This window comes from Sorghum bicolor, chromosome 8 (assembly GCF_000003195.3).
Source record: "Sorghum bicolor cultivar BTx623 chromosome 8, Sorghum_bicolor_NCBIv3, whole genome shotgun sequence".
NCBI classification, from domain to species: domain Eukaryota; kingdom Viridiplantae; phylum Streptophyta; class Magnoliopsida; order Poales; family Poaceae; genus Sorghum; species Sorghum bicolor.
Genome location: NC_012877.2, coordinates 4011428 through 4038734, shown reverse-complemented (window position 1 = coordinate 4038734; position 27307 = coordinate 4011428). Strand labels below are relative to the sequence as shown.

General features: G+C 47.6%; 2 protein-coding genes across 2 annotated transcripts; one reads left to right on the top strand and one right to left on the bottom strand.

Annotated features, from left to right (window-relative positions):
• On the bottom strand, nucleotides 204–2136 carry LOC8155337. The gene is made up of 2 exons (XM_021446470.1): nucleotides 1489–2136; nucleotides 204–839 (listed from the first exon to the last, which is right to left on the bottom strand). Exons 1-2 carry the CDS (start codon nucleotides 1847–1849, stop codon nucleotides 790–792), a joined length of 411 nt encoding a protein of 136 aa, XP_021302145.1. The 5' UTR covers nucleotides 1850–2136; the 3' UTR covers nucleotides 204–789.
• LOC8073452 (cationic amino acid transporter 6, chloroplastic) lies at nucleotides 10816–15294 on the top strand. Its single transcript, XM_002442787.2, has 5 exons — nucleotides 10816–11408; nucleotides 12475–12697; nucleotides 13075–13426; nucleotides 14088–14319; nucleotides 14413–15294. The coding sequence occupies exons 1-5, from the start codon at nucleotides 10943–10945 to the stop codon at nucleotides 14973–14975; spliced, it is 1836 nt and encodes a 611-aa protein (XP_002442832.2). The 5' UTR covers nucleotides 10816–10942; the 3' UTR covers nucleotides 14976–15294.

Genomic DNA, 27307 nt, shown 5'->3' with positions numbered 1-27307 from the left:
CTTATGTGTACCTTTTGCTACTAAGTATATTATCCGTGCTAACGCCACGGTGCATCTATCAATACAAATTAAACAAGCAACAAATATCTTTTATTCCAAAGTTAATTAAGATTCATTAGAATTCACGTAGGATGGTTAGCAGAATTCATCTTTTTATGACTAGAGAAACTTGCATCAGAATTCTTGTGACAGCACACCAGCCATTGTACATCCATCACAAAAACTCAATAAAGATGAAGCATTTGCAGCACAGTCACGAGGGTCTGCCGTCGAGACATAGCATTCAGAACAAAGCTTTACATCAGTTTATCGTGCTTTGGCCGCAATCGGCTAGAATTAATTTGGCAACACCTACTCAATTTCCTCCCACGTAACTGACCGGAAGAATGAAGCTGGAGGTGTTGAATCTCTTCTGCAGACAAAACCATGCTTCAAGCTTATTATCTCTACCTGCAGCCATAAGAAGGCAACTCTCTTGCATAAAGCTCCAAGTTCAAATGAACTGGATGATGAAGATTTAAATCACCAAAAACAATTATCCCGTTCAGAAACGGGAGATGTCCTTGATGTCATATCTGCATAAAGCTTGCTGAAACTTTGGAATGGCACAAACATGTCTTTAGAAAGGGGAGATACCATTGATGCTATTTTTTTTTTTTTGCAAAATTCAGCATAAAGCTTGCTGAATGTTGCAAACAATGGGTATTTGATTAGGCATTTCCTTTGCACTTGAACATGCAAGGGGATGCGCACTCATGTATTCATTCATGATCAAGAAATTATTTGCATTCACTCCTCAAGTGCTCCTTTGCTCCACACTATGACAATTACAATCACCTCTGTATCAGTATTGCCATTAAAATGAGCACTAAAGATTTAGAAATAAATAATCTTCAACATTGCAAAAAGAGATGAAAAGTCATAGTTGATTATAAGCTGAAAAAAATATAACCTGTAATATGTGTACAGCTAGTTAAGTAAATGAATGGTACATATGTACTCATGAGATGGCCCTAAATAAAATGATTAATATCATATACCGGATAGTGGCTCCATGACAAAGCATGTATCATGTAATATACTGGAAAGATAGGCATGCATCATATACTGTAAATATAGAACATATATACTGTGCCTCTAAAAACATACAGTCATATATCCTTGAGATAATTTTTTATGTACATGCTATAAAAAAGAATGCATCTTTGTCAGATTACAAGATTAATTATGTGCCCACTCCAGCTTTCAAATCAATTGTTTCCTTAGCAACATGATTTAATTAGTCTCTACAACTATCAACGTGCAGAAAAAGCCAGTGATGAGGGCAGTTGTTTAGTAGATATACTAAATCTTTTGGTTCTGCCACAGCCATAAGATTATGAATATATGTCAGGAAAATATGAATATAAAAGTGCACAAAAAGAGAACAAAATATGAATATATGCCAGGAAACAAAAAGAGAACAAATCAAAGAGAAGAACGTACAACTTGCAGGAGATGTCGAATGGCCAAACAGAAGTCCTGTTAATCTGGAGGTGAGCGCCTCCTTGGCCTCCCGCATCCCGCTGGCCACCTCCTGAAGTGATGCCTCACGGATCAGCACGCCATGGAGGAGGTGCACCGCATGCTGGCAGTGAAGCCGACCTGGACCTCGGCGTCGTCGGGGAGCACCATGTCCAGCACGCAGCACTTGAACACCACCGTTGTGACAGCATCGAAGGTGGAGCAGATCTGCCCCGTCGCGTCCTTGATGCGTGTGATGCTCTCCGGCGGGATCTTGACCACTCGGGTCACAAACCTGAACGCTGTAAACGACACAGCACCGTTGCGAAACCGCCATCGCAGCCATGGCGGCGTCTTGGGTCCCGCTGGCTCCTACTGCCTGAGGAAAACCTGGATGAAATCCACCTACACGCAGACCACCGTGGTCTTGTCGATGGAGCTGAGGACAGTGGGAAATCTCGGTGTGGCTCGGTCCTCATTGGCTGAAAGGCGGCGACCAGCAAGAAATCCACGATGGCAGGGTCTTTGGCCAAGGAAGATGAAGAGACAGAAATTTTTGCTTTTTTTTAAAAAATAATCGAATGGATGACATGGGATCGAACCCAAGATCGCTCGCCAGGGCATAGCGCGTTGTGCGCTGCGGGGATGTTTTTGTGGGGAGACCTAGTATAATTTTGTGGGGATCGAACCCAAGAACCCTTGATTTTAATGAAGACGATTTGCCGTGTGCATTTTTCTGAGTACATATGGCTGAACGCTCTCAGCGGGGGATGTTTTTGTGGGGAGACCTAGTATAATTTTGATTGGTCCATTATAGTAGAAGATGGACTCCTCTATGGACTAGTCTCACAATGTTCCAGTTACCTGATAGCAAATATTTTAATCCTATGGACTACCTTATGATACACATTGTGGTTGCTCTCAGGTCAGCAAGGCAACAAGGATTACGCGTGGGGTTTCGTGAGTTTTTTTTGTCAGACCAGTCTCATTAGAGTTTCATTAAAATTTCATAAATATTAAATATACTGATATGATACCATATTAATAAAGAAAGAGATGCTATAAGTTTCATGGATGAGTAGAAAGAGTTTTATGGTTAGAAGCATTGAAAACTAAATCATAAAACTCCCATTGAGAATAACCTTGTAAAACTTTCTCTATTCTCATTAAATTTTTATCATCTTTTTTTTATTAATAATATCATGTCAACATATCTAATATCTATGAAACTACCATGAAACCTCTATTAAAATTAGGATTAGACCATTATATATAGAAGCGGCAAGCGCGTTGTACCCCATAACCCCTCCCATATTCTCATCATTTTTTTAATGTAAATTCCATAACCTCATCAGCTCATCGCCTGCCGAATCCAGTACGAGTGCCTAACTCGTCGTTTTCCGGCCACCGCATGCTGCACCAGCACCACCACCACTCCACCAGTCGACGAGCATCGTCACGGATCGTCCGGGCCATGGATCGGATCACAACCGACTGCATGCGCACGACCGTGTTGATCTTCTTTTCCCCTTCTTTTTGGCTGCATACACGCATATGTCAACCTTGTTGTTCTGCCGATCGACGACCATCGGATTGTATATAGGTCTTGTTTAGTTTCTAAAAAAATATAAAACAAACTGTGACAAAATATTGTGTAATTATAGATTAACTAGGCTCAAAAGATTCGTCTTGTAAATTACAAACAAACTATATAATTAGTTATTTTTATCTATATTTAATGTTTTATATATACGTCGTAAGATTCGATATGACAAGTAATCTGATTTGTTTTGGAAATTTTTTGAAAAACTAAAACAAGGCCACCACTCTATACTATAATATTATAGTATAGAGTGCAGTGCATTGCATTGTACTCCCTCCGTCCACGAAAGAGTCAATTTCTAGAGTTGTCCTAAGTCAAACTTTTTAAACTTTGACCAAATTTCTAGAAAAAAATGCTAGGATTTATAGTATCAAATTAGTATTATTAGATTCATCATAGAATATATTTTCATATAATGTGTATTTTATATTATAGATGTTGTTACTTTTTTCTATAAAGTTAGTCAAACTTTAAAAATTTTGACTGGCACGGATCCTAGAAATTGATTCTTTCAGGGACGGAGGGAGTATTGCATTGTTGAACAGAACAGACGCGTACGAATAGATGAACCAGACGTGCAAAGTAGCTCCAGGTCAACGACGACTGCAGGCAGAAAGTGAGTGTACTCCTCCATGGTAGCTTCTTGCCACGCATGCAAAGTCCATGCATCCACGGGTCGACGCTGCAACCGTACCGGCAAACTCAGGCCTCGTTGTTACATCTAAAAATAAACTTTTTCAAGATTTTTTTAACCTTATAACATATGCATAAATCATTAAATATAACTAACTGCATAATTTATATATAATTTATAAGATGAATTTTTTAAACATAGTTAGTCAATAATTGAACAACAATTATTAAATATAAACAAAAATACTATAATAACCAAATACAAAAAGATTTTAAATCTCAAGAAGGCCTCATGTGTCTTCCTACTTTTTTATCTAATGCCATTTCGGCCTTGTTTAGTTGATGAAAAATTTTAGATTTGGCTATTGTAGTACTTTCGTTTGTATTTGATAATTATTATTCAATTATAGACTAACTATGCTCAAAATATTCGTCTTACACACAAAATGTGTAATTAGTTATCTTTATATACATATATATTTAATATTTAATGCATACGTTTAAAAATTTGATGTGATAGAAAACAGAGGCGAAGCTACGTTGTTATTATAGAGTGCCAATGCATCCAAAAAAATATAAAAATAGTGATTAGATTCAAAATTTTATCATATATGTACTATATGAAAACATCTGTACACCTATAAATTAAGTGTAATTTTTAAATTTGTTGTAGCTTGGTCACGGATAGAGAATCTTAATTTTTTTTTTTTTAGAATTTGAGTGTGAACTCACGGGCCTTCGTTCACGGCGAGTGCATCCGCGACCACGAGTCCACCGTCGTCCAGGAGAGGAAGGCAGGCAGGCACAGCAGGCGGAGAGAGCGGTGGCTTCTCCTCGAGTGGCGTGCAAGCCGGCCGGGGTGGTCCCTCTGCGGTCGATCGCCGACCAGCTGCCCGGCCCACCCTCGCAGCCGCAGGCGGTAGTGAGCCGTCGTGTCAGAGAGCAGAGAGAGCCAATGGGGTCACGCTCACAGTCACAGCGGCACAAGGAGGGCGGTGCAGGACAAGCAAGCGAGCATTTATTAATGGCGCCGCCCCGCCGCACTGTGCCTGTCGGCCGTCGCGTCTCGTCGCACGCGCCGCTGCCGGCGACGCACGGGTAGTAGTACGGCTGTTGGGCCTTGTTTAGTTTCAAAAAATTTTGCAAAATTTTTTAGATTTCTCATCACATCGAATATTTAGACACATGCATGAAGTATTAAATATAGATAAAAATCAAAAATAATTACATAGTTTGGTCGAAATTGACGAGACGAATCTTTTAAGTCTAGTTAGTCCATGATTGGATAATATTTGTCAAATACAAACAAAAAAAACTACAGTATCGATTTTACAAAATATTTTAGAACTAAACAAACCCCAAGGTTTTCGCGCAAGATAGCAGGGCGTTTCCGGCATGCAATGCAAGCAACGGCGAATGGGCAATGGGGCTACCGGCACACCGCCCGAGCGCTCGCTACTCGCTACGGGAGTAGCTTGTCGCCGTTGGAGGTCCACTTGTCATCCATACTGGTCATTGTTTACTCTTTTTTTTCAAAATAGGAACAAAATATTATTCAATCATCTAGTACTAATTAAGCTCAAAAAATTTATCTTGCAAATTACAGATAAACTATACAATTAATTATTATTTTTATTACAAAATTGTCTGAGAACTAAACAAGGCCCTACTCCAGTTGGGATTAATGCAATCCCTAAGGCTAGTCTCAATGGAGGTTTCACCAGGATGTCATGCACATTTATTAGAGCGTCATGTCAGCAAAACTGCACTTTTTGCATGAAACGAAGAGGAAAGAGAAGGAAGTAGTTTCACCATGGTGAAACTCCGATGGCGTTGTTTCCCACGCGGTGAAACAAGATGAAATCCCCACTGAGGACTAAATCGTTTCACCATCTTGCATGTGATCCAATCATTTTGCAGTAATTAAATGCTTTGCCTAGCCTAGGAAACATCAAAGTGAAACTTATGCATTGTGGAGGTTGTTTCATTGTTTGTTTCATTGATGCTTTGTCAGCAGATTTGTTTTAGAAACAGTGTATTAAAATGGGCCATTGAGACTGGCCTAATGGTAATGGGCATGGGTGCCTCATTAATGGCACCGATGTTCGTCTGGATAAACGGATTGGATAGGGTGGATATTCATCCCATAAACGGATTGCCTTAGGACCTGTTTAGATTGGGAACAAAAATTTTTTGGGTGTCACATCGGATGTGTCGGAAGGATGTCGGGAGGGGTTTTTAGAAACTAATAAAAAAACAAATTATATAGCTCGTCAGGAAACTGCAAGACAAATTTATTAAGCATAATTAATCTGTCATTAGCACATGTGGGTTACTGTAGCACTTAAGGCTAATCATGGAGTAACTAGGCTTAAAAGATTCGTCTCGCGATTCTTAACTAAACTGTGTAATTAGTTTATTTTTTTATCTACATTTAATGTTTCATGTATGGATCCAAAGATTCGATGGGAGGCCTTAATTTCACGGGTATCTTCGATTATTTAAACATGCACCAAAGGGTGGATCCAGCCTCCTACCCCCACCGAAAGCACATACAAATTTGTGGATAAATTAAATTCACTCGAGTGATCCAACCCCATGGAAAGAGTGGTCGTCCCCAAAAAAAAATTGTTTCTATTTTCAGTGAATCTCCTTCTACCTCCCCCATTGTATCTTCAGAAAAACACTATGGCCCTGTTTAGTTCCCCTTCTAAAAATTTTTCATCCATCCCATCGAATCTTTAGACATATGCATGGAACATTAAATGTAAATAAAAAAATAAACTAATTACACAGTTTAGTTTAGAATCGCGAGACGAATCTTTTAAGCCTAGTTACTCTATGATTAGCCTTAAGTGCTACAGTAACCCGCATATGCTAATGACAGATTAATTATGCTTAATAAATTTGTCTTGCAGTTTCCTGACGAGCTATGTAATTTGTTTTTTTATTAGTTTCTAAAAACCCCTTCCGACATCCTTCCGACACATTCGATGTGACACCCAAAAAATTTTCATCCCCAATCTAAACAGTCCCTATATATATGATGAGCTTACAACCTATCGTTCAATCACAATCGTCGACGACGTCTGAGATGGTTCGGCCACCTCCTTCTTTTACGATCACTGGATGTGTAATAATCGAAGTTAACCTAAAAAAACTTATTCTAAATTATCATCTATGCTATTATAAAAAGATAATTTAAAGTTACTCTCTAGTGTTAATTATATTGGCAATTGCTCCCGTACTCCTTTTTCTAAAACTTGCACAGATCTTAAAGCGGCTCATTTAATAATTAATTAAATTATTTTGCTAATTTATTTTCAACTGCCCCCCGTGTGGCCCTAGACCATTCAAGCCCAGCTCATTCCTAGCCCACAAGCTAGCAAGGAGCAGACTCATCAGAGGAAGAGATGTGAACCTCTTCATGCGAGCTCTCCGTGGTGGCGCCGGCGGGCGGCAGCGCTGGCTTTCCAGCGGCGTACGGCGACGCCATGACGGCGAGTGCATTGCGCAGTCTCCCGTCTCTCCACAGCATTGATCCGTTCTATTCTTCATAAGTGTCATCGGACCTCACTAAAACAAAATGACCTGGTCTGCAGTCTGCTCCTTGCCGGACCTCACGAAAACGGAAACAGAACAAGGGGTTTTGGGGTTTGCCTTGGGTATGGGATAGGCATGGACCGGGCTTGAATGGGCTCAGGTGAAACCCGGTAAAAGATATATTTTTTAAAATAATTAGTTAATTAGATAGATACTTTGAGATCCGTGCCGTTTTTAGAAGAGGAGTACTGGAGCACTTCTCAATTATATTTACCATCATTCAAGAGAACTAAAGGAGCTCCATTGCATATATGCCACTATAAAAGGGTAATCTAAAGCAACTCCATCATTTTGCATTTGAACTACCCACTTCTAAGACAAATGTGAGTAGATGAAGCCGAGCCTATTCATTTAGCTGAAAAGTCATGTCTAAAATTGTTATTCATTGATTTATTATGAGAAAAAAATACCGTTCAATGTTGGGCACATTCGACAAATAAACTCAAGCGAATAGGACCAAAATAGCAAGTTGTGTTTTCTAAACACAGACTATAGTAACGTTGTGTCTAGAAATAAAGGAGGAACGACGTGCATCATCAAGTGTAGGTTTAAATATAGGAGTAGACCCCATAATATGGGTTTAGACTTTGGACTCCATTAGTATATTTTTTCCCTGTCGGCCATGCATTACGTGGATGCCTATATATACGTATGATCCATTTGTAGAGAGGATCGACAAGGACAGAAGTTGCAAGGCGGAAAAGAAGAAACCAGACGCCAGCGCTTCACAAGAACGCCATTGGAGACAGTTATGTACTACTGTACGTGCGTGAGCATGGATCTCCAACTTGGCGGCTTCTTTTTTTTGTGTCCAAAACGACAAAAGCAAAAGCTTCTAGTTGCGCGCCTTTCTGCATGTCACGGGTGTGTGTGTACACAGCATCAGTTATCAGCTGATTTGCGGCCGGCCCCCTCCCAATCAGACGTTAAATCAGTGGAAAACCTTCGGTATTTGCTTGCCTGCTGCTTGAAGATTTCATTTTTATTACCACCAATGCACCCGGCGGGTATATTGGCCAAGGCACTCAAGTTTCGGTTTTGTTGCCACAATTGTCCATTTGTCTAGCGATGACGACGCTTACATGTACTTTTCTGTAAAGAAAGTTATTTTACATAAAATTTGAGTCAAACATTGAGAACATAAGTCATGAATGATTTTTAAGTTGTTGAGTTTGAAAATGTGAAACCCAAATGAATAGCTTTGTCTTGAAAAGAAAACTTTTATAAAAATATACATATACCACTTTTTGATAAATATTTTTTATAAAAAACAAGGAGTTAAAGTTATACTTTGAAGACCGTATCGTTGTCCTAAACAACTTTCTTTATAGGTATGAAGGGAGTACTCTCTCTATCCCTTATTAAGTGTCACCATAGAATACCTACCAATCAAACTTTTTAAAAATTTTAATTAGATTTATAGAAAATATTAGTAATATTTGTATCTTCAAATAAATTTATTATAAAAATAGATTCATAAATCTGTTCAATGATTCTAATTATGTATTATTTTTTAATACATCTAGTTAAGTCGATTATGTTTGACTTACCGGAAGTGAATAGGGCCTGTATATAATATGTGACGCTTATACCGTTGCATGCCAAACCAATCGGAATCCTAACTAGTGCGCAGGTACCCGAGATGTTTCTATGCGTACACCACGTACACTCTTTAAAAGAAGTTGGTTGACGCACTGGCGTCATGCCAAAAACTTAGGTAGCTTTGTTAGCTTAAGCTTATCTGGTAAATTTATCAATTATTTAGTAAAATTTTTCACAAACGATATTTTCAATTAAACCAACATATAACTTTTTTTTTCTGTGTGTCAAAGAAAACCAGTTGGTTTCAGTCCGTTTCCTCGCCGTACGCGTGACGCCGGTTTATGCCGCTTAACTCTGCCGCCGCCGTAGGACGACGACGTGGCCGGCAACAAGCACCGGCGGGGATGATATGCACGTAGCGCCAGTACGAACGGCACCAAATAAGCTTTCGCTCCGATGCTAGGCAGTGTCACTCAAAAACTAAAAACTTTTTAAGATTCACTATCACATCGAATCTTACAACATATATATGAAGTATTAAATATAGACAAAAACAAAAACAAAAACTAATTACACAGTTTACCTATAAATCACGAGATAAATCTTTTGAGTCTAGTTAGTTCATAATTAAACAATGTTTGTCAAATAAAAACGAAACTGCTACAGTAACAAAATCTAAATTTTTTTCGAAACTAAACAAGGCCCTAGTTTGTATTTGACACCAAATAGGCCTCATTTACTTCCAAAATTTTTTTTGCAAAATAAAAATAGTAGTATTTTCGTTTATATTTGATAAATATTGTCAAATCATAAATTAACTAAACTTAAAAAATTTGTCTCGTAAATTACAAGTAAACTATATAATTAACTATTTTTTTATCTATATTTAGTGATCAATACATGTGCTACAAGATTCGATGTGGCGAAGAATATAAAAAATTTTACAAAATATTTTAAGAACTAACTAGGCTAGTACGAGTGTAGTACGTGTAGTTGGCCTCCCTGCACCTACTACTACTAGAGCCCTAAAATTTCACCATACTGTAGCATTTTCGTTTTTTTTGGTAATTATTGTTCAACCATAGATTAACTAGGCTCAAAAGATTCGTCTAAATTCTGACTAAACTGTGTAGTTAGATTTTATTTTCGTCTATATTTAATACTTCATATATGCGTTAAAAGATTCGATATGATGAGAAATTTTGAAAAGTTTTTGGTTTTAGAGTGGAAGTAAATAAGGCCCTAGTTCGATATGCATGCATGGATGCACTCGATCGATTTGGTCTTGACACTCCAATTCCACTATGGCCTTGTTTAGATTCAATTTTTTTTTTGAATTTTGATACTGTAGTATTTTCGTTTAGATCCAATCGTAAAGTAACTAGACTTAAAAAATTCGTCTCGCGATTTATGATAAATTACGTAATTAATTTTGTTTTATATATATTTAATGCTTCATGCATGGACCACAAGATTCGATATGATAGATCTTAAAAAGTTTTTAGTTTTTGAGGTGAACTAGATAAGGCCTATTTCGATAGTAAAGTATATACTCCTTTTGTAAAAAAAAAAAGAAATACAGTATATACTCCTCCTGCTAGGCTGCTACTACTGCGGCGGTAATTGCCAAAACCACCTCAGATAGGACGCCGTAATTTCCATCAGGGATGCAAACATTGCATGCCGCAGGACGGCGCGTAGGAGCAGCTCCATGAATCGAATCGAATCGAATCCCTGAGATTTCTGGCTCCGTCCATATCCAATTGACCGACCCCCCCTGGAAATTGTACCTGTGGCGTTGCCATGCTCTTCACCAATCACCAGCTCCCAGTGTTCAGCTAGTGGCAGTTGCCAGTTACCACCATGCACCCCTGCCCGCCCGCTCGGCCTCTTTATATACCCCGCACCCTCTCCCTCCCCACCTCGCCACCCGCTTCTCCGTCCCGCCGCCAAACCCCCCTCTGATCACTCCCGCCACCACCACACCAGTACACCACCGCTCCACCAGCAACCAACCCAGCCCAACCCCAAGGCGTGGGCGCGCTTTTTGCCGCGGCCATGGACAAGGCGGCTCTAGCGTCGTCCGACGACGTCCACCACCATCACCGCCCGGCGGAGGTCACCGCCGCCGCCACCGGCGGCACGGGTACCTCCTCCTCGTCGTTCGCGAGCTGGCGCGCGTACGGGCGCGCGCTAGCGCAGACGCCGCGCCGCCTGTCGCGCCGCGCGTTCGCCGCGACGGCGGCCGGGGAGGAGATGAGCCGGGTGCGCGCGCGGTCGGGCGCCGACATGGCGCGCGCGCTGCGGTGGTGGGACCTCGTCGGGCTGGGCCTGGGCGGCATGGTGGGCGCGGGCGTCTTCGTCACCACGGGCCGCGCCGCGCGGCTGCACGCGGGGCCCGGCGTCGTGGTCTCCTACGCCATTGCCGGGCTGTGCGCGCTGCTCTCCGCCTTCTGCTACACCGAGTTCGCCGTCGACTTGCCCGTCGCCGGCGGCGCCTTCAGCTACCTCCGCGTCACCTTCGGTGAGTTGAGTCCGTTTTGTCGTGCTGCGCGTGGACGCCGCCGTCGCTTGGTTTCGTTCCGTTTCTTCCGTTCCTGCGGTTCGCGCGGCACTGCAGGCGCTGCTAGCTGCCTGTGAGCTGTACGTGATGACTGATGACATGCACACACGCGTCGATGGATCCATCCATTAATTAAAAGAAACATTTTTTTTCCTTTTTTTTTCTTTTCACGAAACGCCCTTTTCTTGAAATAATAAACTCATAGCGTATAGTATGTATCTTGTTGCATGTGTATTTCCCCTTCCTTTTGGTTTATCCAATTAATTGCTACGAGGCGCGCGTCATGCATGCTACACTTCATGACCGCTGCGCTGCAGATCGTTGTTTCTCGAACGAACCGGCACGAGACAATGCCAATTTGACCCTTTTTTTTTCAAATAAAAAACATCACTTTATTTTGCGTTGGAGAGGGCCGGGAGGCATATTTGTCGTCATGGTGATGTTTTCTTTCCTTTCAAGGAATCCTTGACCCCTTAGTACAATTTTTTTTTCCTTAAAAAGTAAGATTTGTTTCTCCTCCGAAAAGATCTGCTTTTCATTTTGTCGGCAGTTAATTCAGTTTCTTCTTTTTCGCAGCACGAATCGTCATCGTAAATTCATCATCATCTTAATAATAATGCACTTCCAAATCAAACATATATAAAAGTACAGAGGAACATGACCAAATAAAAAAAACCGCATAAGAGGAGGCGATGTTTTGTCAATGGTTGCTGCTATTTACACCTGCCACGAACTGATTTTTAAAAAAGGACGGTACGACGACGGCGACGTCCAACAGAATTTATCACGGGCCCAATCCAAACCCAAACGGCTTGCGCTTTCGCCCACATCCGCAAGGAAATTGAATTCAAGGACAGAGGGGCACGGTCATTTTCGCAGACTCGCAGCCACCGTTTCCTCCGTCAGTAAACAACCCTGCATTTGCCGTGCAAATTCCATGGTTTTTTTTCTTCCAAAAAAACACACCGGCGAGCTGTGCTTTCTTTATTCCGGTGACCTCGCACTGACTGAACAGCGGCCGTTGCAGGTGAGCTGGCGGCGTTCCTGACGGGTGCGAACCTGATCATGGAGTACGTCTTCTCCAACGCCGCCGTGGCGCGGAGCTTCACGGCGTACCTCGGCACGGCGGTGGGCGTGGACGCGCCCAGCCAGTGGCGGATCACCGTGCACGCCCTGCCCGACGGCTTCAACCAGGTGGACCTCGTCGCCGTCGCCGTCATCCTCCTCATCACCGTCTGCATCTGCTACAGGTTCCCTCTCCTTCTCAATCTCATCGTCTCGTGATGTCAGCCTCTTGGTGTGTCACTCTCCATTGGCTGGCTGCTGCCTCTGCTGTCTGCGTTAGTAGTGGGCAGTGGCACGATGACAAGGAATGCACGACACTCTCCTCCTCGATCATTTTGCTGCCTTCTGGTTGCAGAGGGTCCTTCAAATGGAGATTTTGTTCCGTGGCAAGGAATCTTGTCGGTCTTTGTGTTCTCCAGTGTTGGAGTACCCTCCTTTTGGTTACGTGGTGGAATGTTTTTATTACGCCAAATGCTGTCGAAAGATGAGGATCAAATTTGGATTGGAGCAGCGTCTGAAGGATTGTTTTATTTTTCCCTCCCCCTCCATTTGAATAGCACAGCACCAAGGAGAGCTCGGTGGTGAACATGGTGCTGACGGCGGTGCACGTGGCGTTCATCCTGTTCATCATCGGCATGGGGTTCCGGCACGGCGACGCGCGCAACCTGACGCGCCCCGCGGACCCGTCGCGCAGCCCCGGCGGGTTCTTCCCGCACGGCGCCGTGGGCGTCTTCAACGGCGCCGCCATGGTGTACCTGAGCTACATCGGCTACGACGCCGTGTCCACCATGGCCGAGGAGGTGCAGCGGCCCGCGCGCGACATCCCCGTCGGCGTCTCCGGATCCGTCGTCGTCGTCACCGTGCTCTACTGCCTCATGGCCGCCTCCATGTCCATGCTCCTCCCCTACGACGCGGTACGTGTCCGGATCCAGTCTATGAAACTTTTTTTTGAAGATGCCAAAATTCTGCCTAGTTCAAGATTCCATCTAACAAAACAGCATTTGGATATGCTATGTAAAGGCCGATTGGCTGGCTATAGTTGCAGACGACACGATTGATGCTGCCAGTACTGATTTACAGTAGACGGACATTGGGGGCCTTCCATTTCCTTCTTGTTGTGGAAAATATATATATAGGCTATTTTAGAGCTCATCTTTGGCTGCGTAGGTTACCTCACCTCAGGCTCAGGGGAATATATGGTCAATTGGGCTAGTTCTAGTACTATAGCATCTGGCTTCTGTTTGTTCCATGTCTCACTCAGCTTTTTTCTGGGATGTTGGTGGTGTGTGTGATTTGGGATGATGAATCTGCTGTCCCAATCTCTCCTGGACCGACGGCCTCGAATCGAATCCACTTTCTGTAAATATTAACAGAAGCAAAAGCATCGAGATTTTTCACTACCTTTTTCGATCGTGTGGTTCCCTTCCTTCTACCTGCAACCACGAATAACAGTGACAACCAGTAGGAGTAATAATTCTCAGTCAATCTGCGGCACTTCTTTTTCATCACCTGGTCTGGTCTGGTCAAGTTGTCTGAATGTTTCTCTTTTCTCCGTTTGCTGATCATGTGCTGCAGATTGACCCGGAGGCGCCGTTCTCGGGGGCGTTCAAGGGGCGGGAGCGGTGCGCCTGGGTGTCCAACGTCATCGGCGCCGGCGCCAGCCTCGGCATCCTCACCTCGCTCATGGTGGCCATGCTGGGCCAGGCGCGGTACCTGTGCGTCATCGGCCGCTCCGGCGTCATGCCGGCGTGGCTCGCCCGGGTCAACCCGCGCACCGCCACCCCCGTCAACGCATCCGCCTTCCTCGGTGAGCGCGGTTCCGCCCGTTCCAGCTCTTCAATTTGGCATTCTGACGCCGGCGACGGCGGGCGGCGGCTGACTTGCATCGCATCGCACGCAGGCGTCTTCACGGCGGCGCTGGCGCTGTTCACGGAGCTGGACATCCTGCTCAACCTCGTCTGCATCGGCACGCTCTTCGTCTTCTACATGGTGGCCAACGCCGTCGTGTACCGCCGCTACGTCGGCGGCGGCGGCGGCGCGAGATGGCCGACGCTCGCGTTCCTCCTCGTCTTCTCCCTGTCCGCGCTCGCCTTCACGCTGGCGTGGAAGCTGGCGCCGCCCGAGCCGCGGGGCGTGCGCGCGGGCCTCCTGGCGGCGTGCGCGGCGCTAGCGGTGACCGCGGTCGCCGCGTTCCAGGCGCTGGTGCCGCAGGCGCGCGTCCCCGAGCTGTGGGGCGTCCCCGGGATGCCCTGGGTGCCCGCCGCGTCCGTCTTCCTCAACGTCTTCCTGCTCGGATCGCTCGACCGCCCCTCCTACGTCCGCTTCGCCATCTTCTCTGCCGCCGCGCTGCTCGTGTACGTGCTCTACAGCGTGCACGCCAGCTACGACGCCGAGGAGAGCGGCCGGCTCGACGTCGACGGAGGCGGCGGCAAGGTGCAGGACGAAGCGTGCACGGTGGTGTAGTTCGTTACATTGGGGGTGTCTGGCTGGCTGACGTCATAGAGAGGACTAATCCTAATCCAGTGTGGCTCACTTGTCACTTGCTATTTTTGACACGTACGTTGTAGTACGTTCGTATGCTGACGAGAGCACAGAAAAGGAATCTAATAACAAGGGTGGGTGGTATACATAACCATATATACAACCCTAAGGAAGTAGACAAAGAACAAATGCTGAGGTATGTATTCTGTAGTAATTTGAGAAGATGGAAAATGTATATGCTCTAGGAAGGATATAGGTGCATATAATCAGTGATAAAATCTACGACCACAGCTTTTTTACATTTTGCACGATAAAATCTATGACCACAGCTTTTTGTCATAATTTTTTCGATACGATTTTTATACAACTTTATAGCCAAACTCATCGCAACAAGTTCTCATGATGGTATTTTCTTTCTTTTTTTCTTATTTGATGAAAGAGAGCTTTATACATTGCTCATAATCAATCATGAGCAATATTACGCATAATGTTATAATGATGAAAAACAAGGTACTCCACACAAATTAGTGACCTCTTCAACTCAAATTTTATCATAAACATATATTTTATTACTGAATAGTAACAATTTCTAAAAATAATTGTCTAGCACTATTTTACATAACTAAGTTCTACAAATAACTTATACGTCATTCTAACTTTCTTGGAGTCAAAGTTTCTTAAATTTGACCATAAGACTCAAAGTTTCCTGGCGAGTCAAAGTTTCTCAAAACTAACTGTTTTCTGAATCACATTACACTTGTTCACATTACACTTGTTCAGTCTCTCCCATCTTCATTCCTTAGTCAAAGTACTATTTTGCTTCTTTATACAAAACCTGCGGGTGTCACTACTGGATCCGGCTTCTTTGCCGAGAGCCGAGAGCCCTCGGCAAACGCCTAAAAGCCCTCGGCAAAGGCTTTGCCGAGAGCCTGACACGTGGCTCTCGGCAAAGAGCTCTCGGCAAAGACTTTGCCGAGGGCCAGAAACGCCCTCGGCAAAGCCTACGGCGCCGTCAAGAAACGTCAATATTGAAGTCGTCTTTGCCAAGAGCCGTGCTGGCAGGCTCTCGGCAAAGATTCTTTATTTTTTTTTAAAAAAAACCTTTGCCGAGAGCCTGCCAGGCTGGCTCTCGGCAAAGGAGGTCTTTGCCGAGAGCCTTGCAGAAAGTCTCTCGGCAAAGACCGCCTTTGCCGAGAGCCAGACAGCCAGGCTCTCGGCAAAGAACCCCTTTGCCGAGAGCCACACAGCCAGGCTCTCGACAAAGCTGTAATTCTTCTGAACCCGGCTTTCTATCTTTGCCGAGTGCCAGCCATCCAGGCTCTCGGCAAAGCTGGGAATTTAGTTTTGTTTTTTCTCTGTTTTTTACATGCACAGCCACATATGTATATATATATATCACAAATCCCTTTATCTATATCACAATCCCCATGTATAACACATGAAACATATCGAAGTCCACAGATATCACAAATCCACATAGATATGACAAATCTAACATTACGTCCAACATAAACCATAAGTTCGTAACATAAACCACAAGTTCATAACATAAACCACAAGTCCACGTGAATATCACTCCTCGAAGTCGCCCAATGTCATCAGCTTGCGTGGCCTGTTGAGCCACAATATAGACATCTTCTCCTTTATAGATGGAATCTTTTCGAATTTCGACTTGCCCAATGTCATCAGCTCTTCTGATGACCTCAGGATCGAACCAATGGCATTTGAACACCACTGGTTTAAGAGCTTGGGGGCCCTCAAAGTCAAGCTCATATATTTCTTCGACTATGCCATAATAGTCACAGTCATCGTTGCCGGGTGTATGAACTCCTGTGCATGTGGTCTTTAGGTTGGGCCGACTCTCCTCGTGCCTTCTCGTGCGAAAGCGATAGCCATTCACATCATAAACGGTGAATGACTTTACCCTTGTAGCAAAGCCCCGTGCAACCTGTTTCAATTCACCATCCATTTCTGCATCCGTGCGGGCCTGCAAGGTGAGGCCAGGTAGATTGTTACATTACTCGCTCCTAGGAGCAAAGTGGAATCTCAAAGTTGGAACGAGGTAGGTTGGATGGTACCTTTGTACGGAACCAAGAAATAAAATCAGGCACGGCATTTTTGAGAAGATTGTCTTCTTCTTGGATGGTGGGAGCCCTTCTCCCTTTCCATTGTTCTTTCACAAACTTTCTGAAAAAACAAGAGACAAGCTCACTGTTCTTTTGATATGTAGAGGATATTGACGGCGTATGTAACAAGATCATTGAGAACTTACATTCGATAAGGCTCCACTTCGTCAAGGTTCATCAACACGTAGAGCATGATAGTGTGCCACACATGATCTCGCAACTGCTTGTGGGTACCTGCGCTTCCTCTTCCGAGTTGCCCTTTGAATAAACTCAGGGTCGATGAACTCTCATCGGCGTTGTAACGAGGGGGTGCGCCGGTGGGAAGGTTCTCAGTATAGTACGTCGTTGTGAAGTTTGACACCTCCTCCACTATGAATGCCTCTGCCACGGAAGCCTCAATTTTGGCTTTATTTCTACACTTTTTCCAAAGAATCTTTAGACACCTCTTGTCGACGAAAGCTGGTCGGCAGTCTACCTTGGGGTATACCCACGGTAGTAGTTTATCGGTAGACGGTGCGCAAACTACGAACTCGATGGTGACGCAAGACACGGACAAGCTTTTTATCCAGGTTCGGCCGCCGAGTTGGCGTAATACCTACGTCCTGCGTCTGGTTGTATTGATTTGTGTTGAGAGAATATGATATCCTAGGGGGGTCCCTTGCCCCTCCTTATATAGTCTGGAGGGCAGGGTTACAGATCTGGAAACTAATCCTAGTCGGTTACAATTGCCATGGATAATTTGATATCAATTCCTATTCTAACCGACTAGAATCCTGCTTGATCTCCCCATCTTGTTTCCTTGCGCGAAACTCCAGGTTGTCGGATCAAGCCTTGAACTCGTCTCGTAATGGGCCAAGCTTCCTGGCCGAAGTCTAGCCGTAAGGGTATAGGGGTTTATACCCCCACAGCTAGTCCCCGAGCACCATGTATTGTGATGTAGCACGCCGTCTTGAGCTTCTTCGATCAGTGAGGCTTGACGTCTTCAATAAGCAGAAAAGTCGTCCAAACAGTTGCAACAGTATTTTGACCAACTCAAAAAACAGTTGATCAACATTGACATCGAAGAAGCAGGTTGTTTGAAGAATGCATGGTGCTCTAAATTAAAAAAGATTTCTTTCTTGGTGAAGTGTGCCCACTTTACTTTTCTGAAAAGTATAGTCTTCAAAATAGCAAGCATATTCACCGCAAGGTGAAGTGTGCCCACTTAGTCCCCGAGCCTGGTAGTAGGTGACGTAGACACGTGGTGCCAGGATCAAAAGAAAAGTTCTTAAAGAAATTCTGAAATTGAGATGCATCGCCAGATGCATCGTACCGATGTAGTCCCCGAGCTTGCTGGAAGGCGAAGTATGAGCCTTGTAGCAAGGTCTAAAAAATTGAATTTACCAGTCCCCGAGCATATCATGCTCGTCTGCAATTGAATAGACTAATCGACCAGTCTCCGAGCATATAACGCTCGGTGGTCGGTACAGTCCCCGAATTCTCAAATTGGTGGGCTGGTCGACCAGTCCCCGAGCGTATAGTGCTCGGTGGTCGGTGCAGTCCCCAAGCACCAAGTGCGCTCCTTAGAATTCTGCGTTGCTATACTGTACGACCAGTCCCCGAGCATCGAGTGCTCGGTGGTCGGTGCAGTCTTTGAAGTTCCGAGCTGATAGACTGGGCGACCAGTCCCCGAGCGTCGAGTGCTCGCTGGTCGGTGCAGTCCTTGAAGTTCCGAGCTGATGGACTGGGCGACCAGTCCCCGAGCGTCGAGTGCTCGGTGGTCGGTGCAGTGCTTGAAGTTCCGAGCTGATGGACTGGGCGACCAGTCCCCGAGCATCAAGTGCTCGGTGGTCGGTGCAGTCCCCGGATTGTTGACTCTCTGGCATATTTGTCTTCTTTTTATTGAAACGATCTTTTCAGTTAAAGTTGACATGACGAGACCTCCTGATGGGTTGTCAGATGGACGCATGAAAAGTTGCGCCTGGCAACTGTACAGCCGCCCTTTGCGTGGTTTGAGAAAAAGGGAACCATCAATTGGTACGAAAACTCTGCCGCATTAATTGTCTATAATCATTATAAACCGAAACGCCGCATCCGCCGCATGGCCCGCCCACTTTCCGAGAATACGGGAAGTGGGAGAGGTGGAGTTGCGGGTTATAAAAACCTGACAGTTCCGCCTGTACTCCTTACCCTGCCATTGCCCTCAAGCCTTCCATTTTCGCCTCCTTCAATCACCTGCATCTTCGTAACCCAAATCCACTTCTCACCTCCAATGGCGAAGAGCAACGCCAAGAAGAGGGCTGAACTGATGGCCAAGGAGTGGAAGAAGTCCCGCAGCACCACCAAATCCCTCGGTGACCTCGTTGACATGGGACTCCTGCACAGCTCGGAGCTCGGCGGCTGGAGAGCACCGTAAGGAGAAAGCTTCCCCGACCCTCGTGCCGGTGAGATCGTCGTGTTCGAAGATTTCATTAAGAGGGGCTTTGGGGTTCCGGTTCATCCTTTTCTCCAAGGTCTTCTTCTGTATTATGAGATCGGGATTTGCAATCTGCACCCGAACTCAATTCTCCTTATTTCCACGTTTATTCATCTGTGCGAGGCCTATGTTGGCATAGAGCCGCACTTCGATCTTTTTCGTTACCTTTTCTGCTTGAGGAAGAAGGGAGCAGTTGGAGGCTCCAAGGTTGCAGGTGGAGTGTACCTCAACCTTCGTGATGGAATGAAGAATCACTACCTGCACTGTCCATGGAACACTTCCTTGACCGAATGGTATAGGAAGTGGTTCTACGTCAGGGAGGAACCGGGCAGCTCCACGTTCTGCGACGTGGGGTACATTCCCGAGAAGAGGGTAAGCTGGACCGACCGCCCGGAGTTCGACGGTCAAGTGGCGGATCTGATGAAGCTGATCGACTGGTCGCGCCTGGATGGGCTTGGCGTGGTCGGCAACTTCATTTGTCGTCGGGTGATGCCCTGCCAGAAGAGGGTGCACTCGGCGTACGAGTATTCCGGAAGCGTGGACCCGACCAGGATGCGACCGGAGATCTTGGAGAAGGCGGAGGTACAACGGCTGTTGAACGAGCTGTTCAACTTTGCGGACGGAGGCTTCATCCGCGGCAGTGATCGGGTGCAAGCCTTCAAGTTAGGCCGACCAGCACCAAAGGTATGTTGCAGAGTATTTTGTTTTAGCATTCGTATATCGTCTGTAGCTGACTCATCTTTGTTGCTTTTGCAGATCGGCGATGTCGACCGGTGCACAGTGTATGTATCACTGGCACCGGGGATGGAGAATCCTGCGGGAGAAGACCTGCCAGAAGACGATGCTGCTAGGTGTACTCGTTACACCAGCAGTGAGGAGGAACAAGCCCGCCCCGTCCCGACCACCGAGGAGAGGGTAGCGGGGAAAAGGCCATTGCCGGCAGATCCCTTGCCGACACCGATGTTGCCGGCAGATCTACCGGCGGAGAGCAGCCAAGCGCCGAAACGTCGTCGGCTCGTGCGGATCGTCGACGACGACGACGACGAGGAGGAGGCTGCACCGTCGTTAGTCCGACGGCCTCGGAGCCGCCCAGATAATACGCCGGCCGCTACTGATCGAGTGGCCAGCGACCCCCCTGCACCGCAAGTTGTCGAGATGGGGGCGCAGGTGCCGACCGGCCGGGCGAGGAGGAGGTTCACCGCGACCCACCGTCGATCAGACCTGTAAGTGTTCGACTTACGTATTTTGGACTCCTCTTTGCTTTTTTTTAAATTACACTTTTGTTCCTGTAGTGCGGCGTCGGATGTCGACCCCGGCCAGGCTGCCAGCCAGGGGACGGGCGAGCCTGTCCGCGCTGCTGAAGATACGGCCCCTCAGACCACAGAGCAGCCTACAGCTGCAGCCGCGCTTGGGAGCACCGAGGGGCTCCCGACCGCGGCACCGACTACGATAGGCAGCCCGACCAGGGCTGAAGAGGCTCCCCCAGCTGGCTCCACAGAAGAGGAGGGAAGAGCCCCGACCCCTCCTCCTGCCGGGGGGAGTGGAGTCCCCACGCCGCCCCGAGCAGGAACCTCTTCGGCTGCAGGCTCCCCGGCTCTGGTCCGGGGGCCAGTAATGCCTGGGACCACCACCGGGAGTGACGCAGCGCAGGAGGAGGAAACCCGGGCGGCCTCCGATGACGAGGTGGAAGAGATTGAGGGTCGTCCCCGTGATGGCCGCCAACATGTGTATGTGTGGCGCCAACGCGGGGATCACTTTATCGGGCATGAGGAGCTCGCCGAGACCGAGGAGGCCGCCAGGGTGGAGCGCGCGGCCAAGCGCCTCGTCGACGAAGTCAAGGTAAGCGACTTTTTGTACTGCTGCACATTCTATGCCTTGTCTTGCATGGTCGTTATATGTTCGCTTTGTAGGGCGCAATGAAAACGGCAAAGTACCGGAAACGGTGCTTTGACCAGATAGAAGGCGTCGTGGCCGAGAACAAGGCCCTGGCCGCGGAGGTAGACCGGCTGCGGTCGGAAGTCGGGGAGAAGGTGGCCGAGACGAGCGCCCAAGAGGAGCGTCGTCTCGACCTCACTCGTCGCTTGGCCGACCAGTACCGGCAGCGAGAAGGATAGTCACACGCTCCGAGCAGCTTTGCGTACTTGTGTAGTTTGCTTTACTGACCAGTTTATGATTCACGCAGACTTGGAGGAGGAGGTGGCGCGCCTCCGACAAGAGAAGGAGCAGCTCAGCCAACAGCTCGCCGGTGCGCTGGAGTCCGGGCGGCGAGCAGGAGAGGAATTGGGTCGAAAGGACCGGGAATTATCTGGTAATGGGTGCCGCCTTGTTAGCTGCTGCTTGTCGCCCCTTTGTTTGTTTGGTATGCCGAAAATAACGCTTTGTTTCGTTTGCAGTGCTCAAGGTGAACGCCAAGAAGCACCTGGATGATCTGATCAAGGACCGGGACTCCTGGAAGGTCAACTGTTGCAGGATCTGGAAAGGAGTGTCCCCGGTCCTAGACCTGATCAGTCCCGAGCTCCCGGAGAGCCAGCCCCGCGCGCCACAGTTGACCCCGGTCGAGAAGGCGCAACGGGCGTGGGACTGGCTCCAGCAGTTCGTGAAGGACGCCGGGGAGTTTGCCGGCGCGCACGTCCTCAGCATGGTGCGCGCCCACTACCCCCTGATCGACTTGAGCAGGCTGGAGAAGGGGTACCCGAAGGAGGTCGGCCCACAGGAAGCGGACGAGCTTCGGGGTAGTCTGCTGGACTTGTCGTCGACAGTGATCGGCGACATCAATCTGTGCGGAACGGCCACTCCCCCAGACCAGCCGAGTTCAGATAGGTCGGCCAGGGAGTTGTCGGGCGCGTCCGTTGCGGGAGATGGGCGGTCGACGCCTGCGGTCTCGACCAGCCAGGCGCCGGTGGCCCCGACCCCTTCGTCCGGGCAGCAGGGCCAGGCGGGTGATCAGCCCGAGCAGCTAGGCCAATAGAGTAGTCTGTAGGAATAGACTAGTGTCTGGCCGTCAGGGTATTTATTGTAAACTTTGTATGTAAAGTTTGTAATAAAGTTTGCTTTTTGTCATGACTGTTGTTTTGAGCGCTGTAAGATTATCTGAGTGACGTGTCACCGTATTCGTCTTGGTAGTCGTTAAGAGCATCCATTGCAGGAGTTTTGCCGAGTGCTGTGTGCGACAAGGTATAGGCAAAAAATAGAGAATTTCATTATCAACAATTATAAGATACTTACAAAGGAAAGTTATTAAAACTTTATGGATAGAAACGTCGCAGTTTGTCTATGTGCCAAGAGTTAGGCACTCGTGTTCCGTCTGGGTATGCCAATCTGTAGGACGTAGGTCGTGTGACCTCGGTCACCACGAAGGGTCCTTCCCAGGGAGTGGATAGCTTGTGCATTCCCTCCTGGCTTGTTTTCCATCGAAGTACCAGATCGCCGACCACGAAGGAACGGTCCTTGACGTTCCTGTTGTAGTATCGCCTGACTGCCGCGAGATATTTTGCTGTTCGGAGACACGAATCTAAACGCTTTTCCTCCATGCAATTGATTTCGAGTTCTCTGGCGTTGTCAGCGGTCGCCTGGTCGAAGTGTTCGATTCTAGGAGATCCGAAGTGTATGTCAGACGGCAGGACCGCCTCTGCACCGTACACCATGAACTAGGGAGACACCCCTGTGTTTCGACTGGTCTGAGTTCGGAGGCCCCAGACCACTGCCGGCAATTCTTTCATCCATCGACCGGGTGCTCTGTCGTTTTCGGTGTACAACCTTTTCTTTAGGGCGTCAACGATCATTCCGTTAGCACGTTCAACTTGACCGTTGGCACGTGGATGGGCCACTGACACGTATTTTATGACTATGCCTCTGTCATCGCAGAAGTCCCAAAAAGTGGTGCCAGTAAACTGAGTGCCCAGGACGGTGATTATGCTGTTCGGGATGCCGAATCTGTGTATGATTTGATTGAGGAACTCCACAGCCTTCTCGGAGGTTGCCTTGACCAGAGGCATGTATTCAATCCACTAGGAGAACTTGTCGATTAACACGAAAACAAACTTGAAATTGCCCGGGGCTGGTTTAAATGGCCCGATCATGTCAAGCCCCCAGCAAGCAAAGGGCCAAGACGACAGGATGGTTTGAATTTCGTGGGCAGGTACGTGGGTCCTCTTAGCGAAAAACTGACATCCTTCGCAATGTCGAACCAGTTTTTCTGCGTCGCCGACCGCGGTTGGCCAATAAAAACCTGCTCGGAAAGCCTTTCCGACCAGCGTTCTGGATGCGGCGTGATTGCCGCAGGATCCAGCATGTATGTCCTCTAAGAGCTTGATACCATCATCTTGGGGTATGCACTTGAGCAGTACTTCGGAGCTTGCGTTTTTCCGCATGAGTTTGCCGTCGACCAGGATGTAGTTCTTTGATCGTCGAATGAGGCGCTCGTTCTCTGTTTTGTCCTGAAGGCCTGTCCCGTCCGATATGTATTTGATGAACGGGGTACGCCAGTCGCGCCCACCGGTTGTCGGAGTGGCGTCGTCTATGAGCATTGCCTCGGTGGGTTGCTTGTCGACCAGGGAGGAGCCTACGCTCGGCTCGTGGATGTCCTGGACGAAAATACCCCGCTTGGGTGATACGAACAGTATCCCAGCGCCGGCACCGTTGATGTTCAAGGACCCGTCAAAGAACATTGACCAGTGGTCTGAGACATCGGGAACGGAAGGCTCGTTGAGATCCGTCCATTCAGCAATGAAATCGACCAGGGCCTGAGACTTGACAGTGGTGCGACTCTGGAACTCCAGGGAAAATGGACATAATTCCATTGCCCATTTCACGATTCTGCCATTGGCGTCTTTATTGCGCAGGATGTCCCCGAGAGGGAAACTGGTTGTCACCAGGACTCGATGGCCGTCGAAGTAGTGCTTCAGCTTTCTTGACGTTATTAGAATGGCGTATATGAGCTTCTGTATTTGTGGATACCTGGCCTTGGACTCGTTTAAGACTTCACTTATGAAGTAAACTGGTCTCTGGACCTTGTAGGCGTGACCTGGTTCACCTCGCTCGACCACTATTGCCGTGGAAACAACCCTGTCGGTTGCAGCAATGTAAAGGAGTAGGTCTTCATTGGGCTGAGGCGCTGTAAGGACAGGTGGTGAAGTGAGGAAGGTCTTAAGCTGGTTGAATGCGGTGTCGGCTTCTTCTGTCCAAGAAAATTTTTCCGACGCTTTTAATAGTTTGAAGAAAGGGAGGCCTTTTTCTCCTAGCCTTGAGATGAAGCGACTGAGGGCGGCCATACATCCGGTTAGCTTTTGGATATCCTTTACGTTCTTCGGTGGTCGCATGTCGAGTACGGCTTTGACTTTTGAAGGGTTTGGTCGTATGCCGTCGCGACTGACGACGTTGCCGAGCAGTAGACCGGAAGGAACGCCGAAAATGCACTTCTTGGGGTTGAGCTTCCACTTGTACCTATTGAGCGCCTTGAAAGTTCGGTCTAAGTTGCCGATTAGGGTGCTCGCGTCCCTTGTTTTTACGACCACGTCGTCTACATAGGCCTCGACGAGGTCATCGCAAATCTCGTCGTGGAGGCATTGCTGGATGGCCCGTTGATAAGTGGCTCCGGCGTTTTTGAGTCCGAAAGACATGGTCGTGTAGCAGTATGCGCCGTAAGGTGTAATAAAAGACGTTTTGATCTGATCTTCTTCCTTTAGCGGGATCTGGTGATAACCAGAGTAGCAGTCTAGAAAAGAGAGGAGTTCGCATCCGGCCGTTGAGTCGACCACCTCGTCGATGCGAGGGAGACCAAAAGGATCTTTAGGACAGTGTTTATTGAGATCAGTGTAATCAACGCACATTCTCCATTCATTATTCTTTTTGCGTACAAGAACCGGATTGGCGAGCCAATCGGGGTGATACACTTCTTTTATGAATCCGGCTGCTAGAAGCCGTGTTATTTCTGTCCTAATAGCCTCCTTTTTGTCACGAGCGAACCGTCGCAGTTTTTGCTTGATTGGTCTTGCGGTCTTCGAGACATTTAAGGAGTGCTCGATCAGGTTTCGTGGGACACCGGGCATGTCTGCGGGTTTCCATGCGAAAACGCTCACGTTGTCCCTTAGAAACCTGACGAGCGCGTCTTCCTATTTTGGATCCAGGTTGGCCCCGATGAGGGCTGTCTTCTCGGGGCTGCCTTCGACCAGCTGCACTTCTTTGTACTCCTTGGATTTTGAGTTCTTCCTGGCTGTCTCCTGTTCGGGTAGTCGGAGCTGGTCGGGAGGCAGCTGTGCGGCTTGGTTTGCTGTTTCTGCCATGCGGATTGAGAGGTCGATTGCCTCGGTGATCTTGAAGCTTTCTTCTTCGCAGGTGTACGCAGTGTAGACGTTGCCTCTGACGGTTAGGACACCCTTCTCCGTGGGCATCTTAAGGACTAGGTATGAGTAGTGCGGGACTGCCATGAACTTTGTCAGCGATGGTCGGCCCAGTATGGCGTGATAGGTCCCGTCGAAATCCGCGACTACGAAGTTGATGAACTCCGTCCGGAAGTGGTCAGGTGTGCCGAATTGGACAGGCAATGTTATCTGTCCGAGAGGCACTGAACTTTGACCTGGCAAAACCCCCCAGAATTGGGCGTCGTAAGGTTTTAGTTGTGCAGGGGATATCTTGAGGGCGGGCAGGCTGTTGCGGAAGAGGATGTCGATGGAGCTTCCCCCGTCCACGAGCACGCGCTCGAATCTGATGCTGTTGATGCAGGGGTCAAGAATCAGGGGGAAACGACCCGGCTCTGGGATAGCGGCCCACTGGTCCTTCCTGCTGAATGAGATTTCCCTGTGGGACCACGTGAGAAATTTCGGGTCTGCGATCAGCCCGTCCGTGCTGTCTATGTTGAGGCAGGCTCTCTTTAACAGCTTTCTTTCTCGCTTGGACTCAGTGGAGACCTTACCCCCGAAGATGGAGTGGACCACGTCAGTGGTGCTGACGTATTGGTGTCGGGGGTCCCTATCTTGGTCCTCATCCTCATCTTCGTGGTCGTGCCCGTCGCGCTTGTTATTTTTCTTGGCGGAGTCGTCTTGGGCGGCCCGCCGTGTATAGATACTTTTGAGGACGCGGCACTCTTCCATGGTATGATTGGACTTTGGATGTAGTTGGCATGGTCCCTTCAACGTTTTGTTGTAGTCTTCTTGGTAGTCCCGTCGTCCATTGGGACGTTTGACCGTATTTACTTCGTGGTCGTAGTCGCGAGGGCGCTTTCCTCTGAAGTCGTCGCGGCTGTCGCGCCGCCGATCCCAACCGTCTTTGTGGTCACGGTTGTCGGGGCGACGGTGGTTCCTGTTGTCGTAACGACCGCGACCGTCATCTTGCTGGGAAGGCTGGTCGGGACCTCTAGCGTCGTCTCGGATTAGTTTTTCTGCGTCGTCGGCGTCGGCGTAATTTTTGGCCGTGGCGAGGAGTTCCGCCACCGTTGCTGGTCATTTACGTAACAGCTTGTTCCTCAGCGCTTCGTGGAAGCGCAAGCCCTTGATGAAGGCAGAGATGGCCTCGTCGTGGGAAATCTTCGGGATTTTGAGGCGCATATCCGAGAATCGTCGGATGTAATCGCGCAGAGGTTCGTTCTTCCTGTCCCTTATCCTTTCAAGGTCATATTTGTTTCCAGGCTGCTCGCATGTGGCGATGAAGTTGTCGATGAAAGCCTGGCGCAGCTCTTCCCAAGAGTCGAAGGAGTCCTCGGGCAAGCCAAGAAGCCACTGATGACCAGCCTGGTCGAG

What these genes read in the sequence shown, in the direction of transcription:
- LOC8155337 (XM_021446470.1), bottom strand. Translation starts at nt 1,849, where the DNA reads ATGGCTGCGATGGCGGTTTCGCAACGGTGCTGTGTCGTTTACAGCGTT. An exon ending in CCATTCGACATCTCCTGCAA is followed by an intron (nt 840 to 1,488) that starts GTTGTACGTTCT and finishes ATACTGATACAG; the next exon opens with AGGTGATTGTAATTGTCATA.
- LOC8073452 (XM_002442787.2), top strand. Translation starts at nt 10,943, where the DNA reads ATGGACAAGGCGGCTCTAGCGTCGTCCGACGACGTCCACCACCATCAC. An exon ending in CTACCTCCGCGTCACCTTCG is followed by an intron (nt 11,409 to 12,474) that starts GTGAGTTGAGTC and finishes CGGCCGTTGCAG; the next exon opens with GTGAGCTGGCGGCGTTCCTG. An exon ending in CAACGCATCCGCCTTCCTCG is followed by an intron (nt 14,320 to 14,412) that starts GTGAGCGCGGTT and finishes CATCGCACGCAG; the next exon opens with GCGTCTTCACGGCGGCGCTG.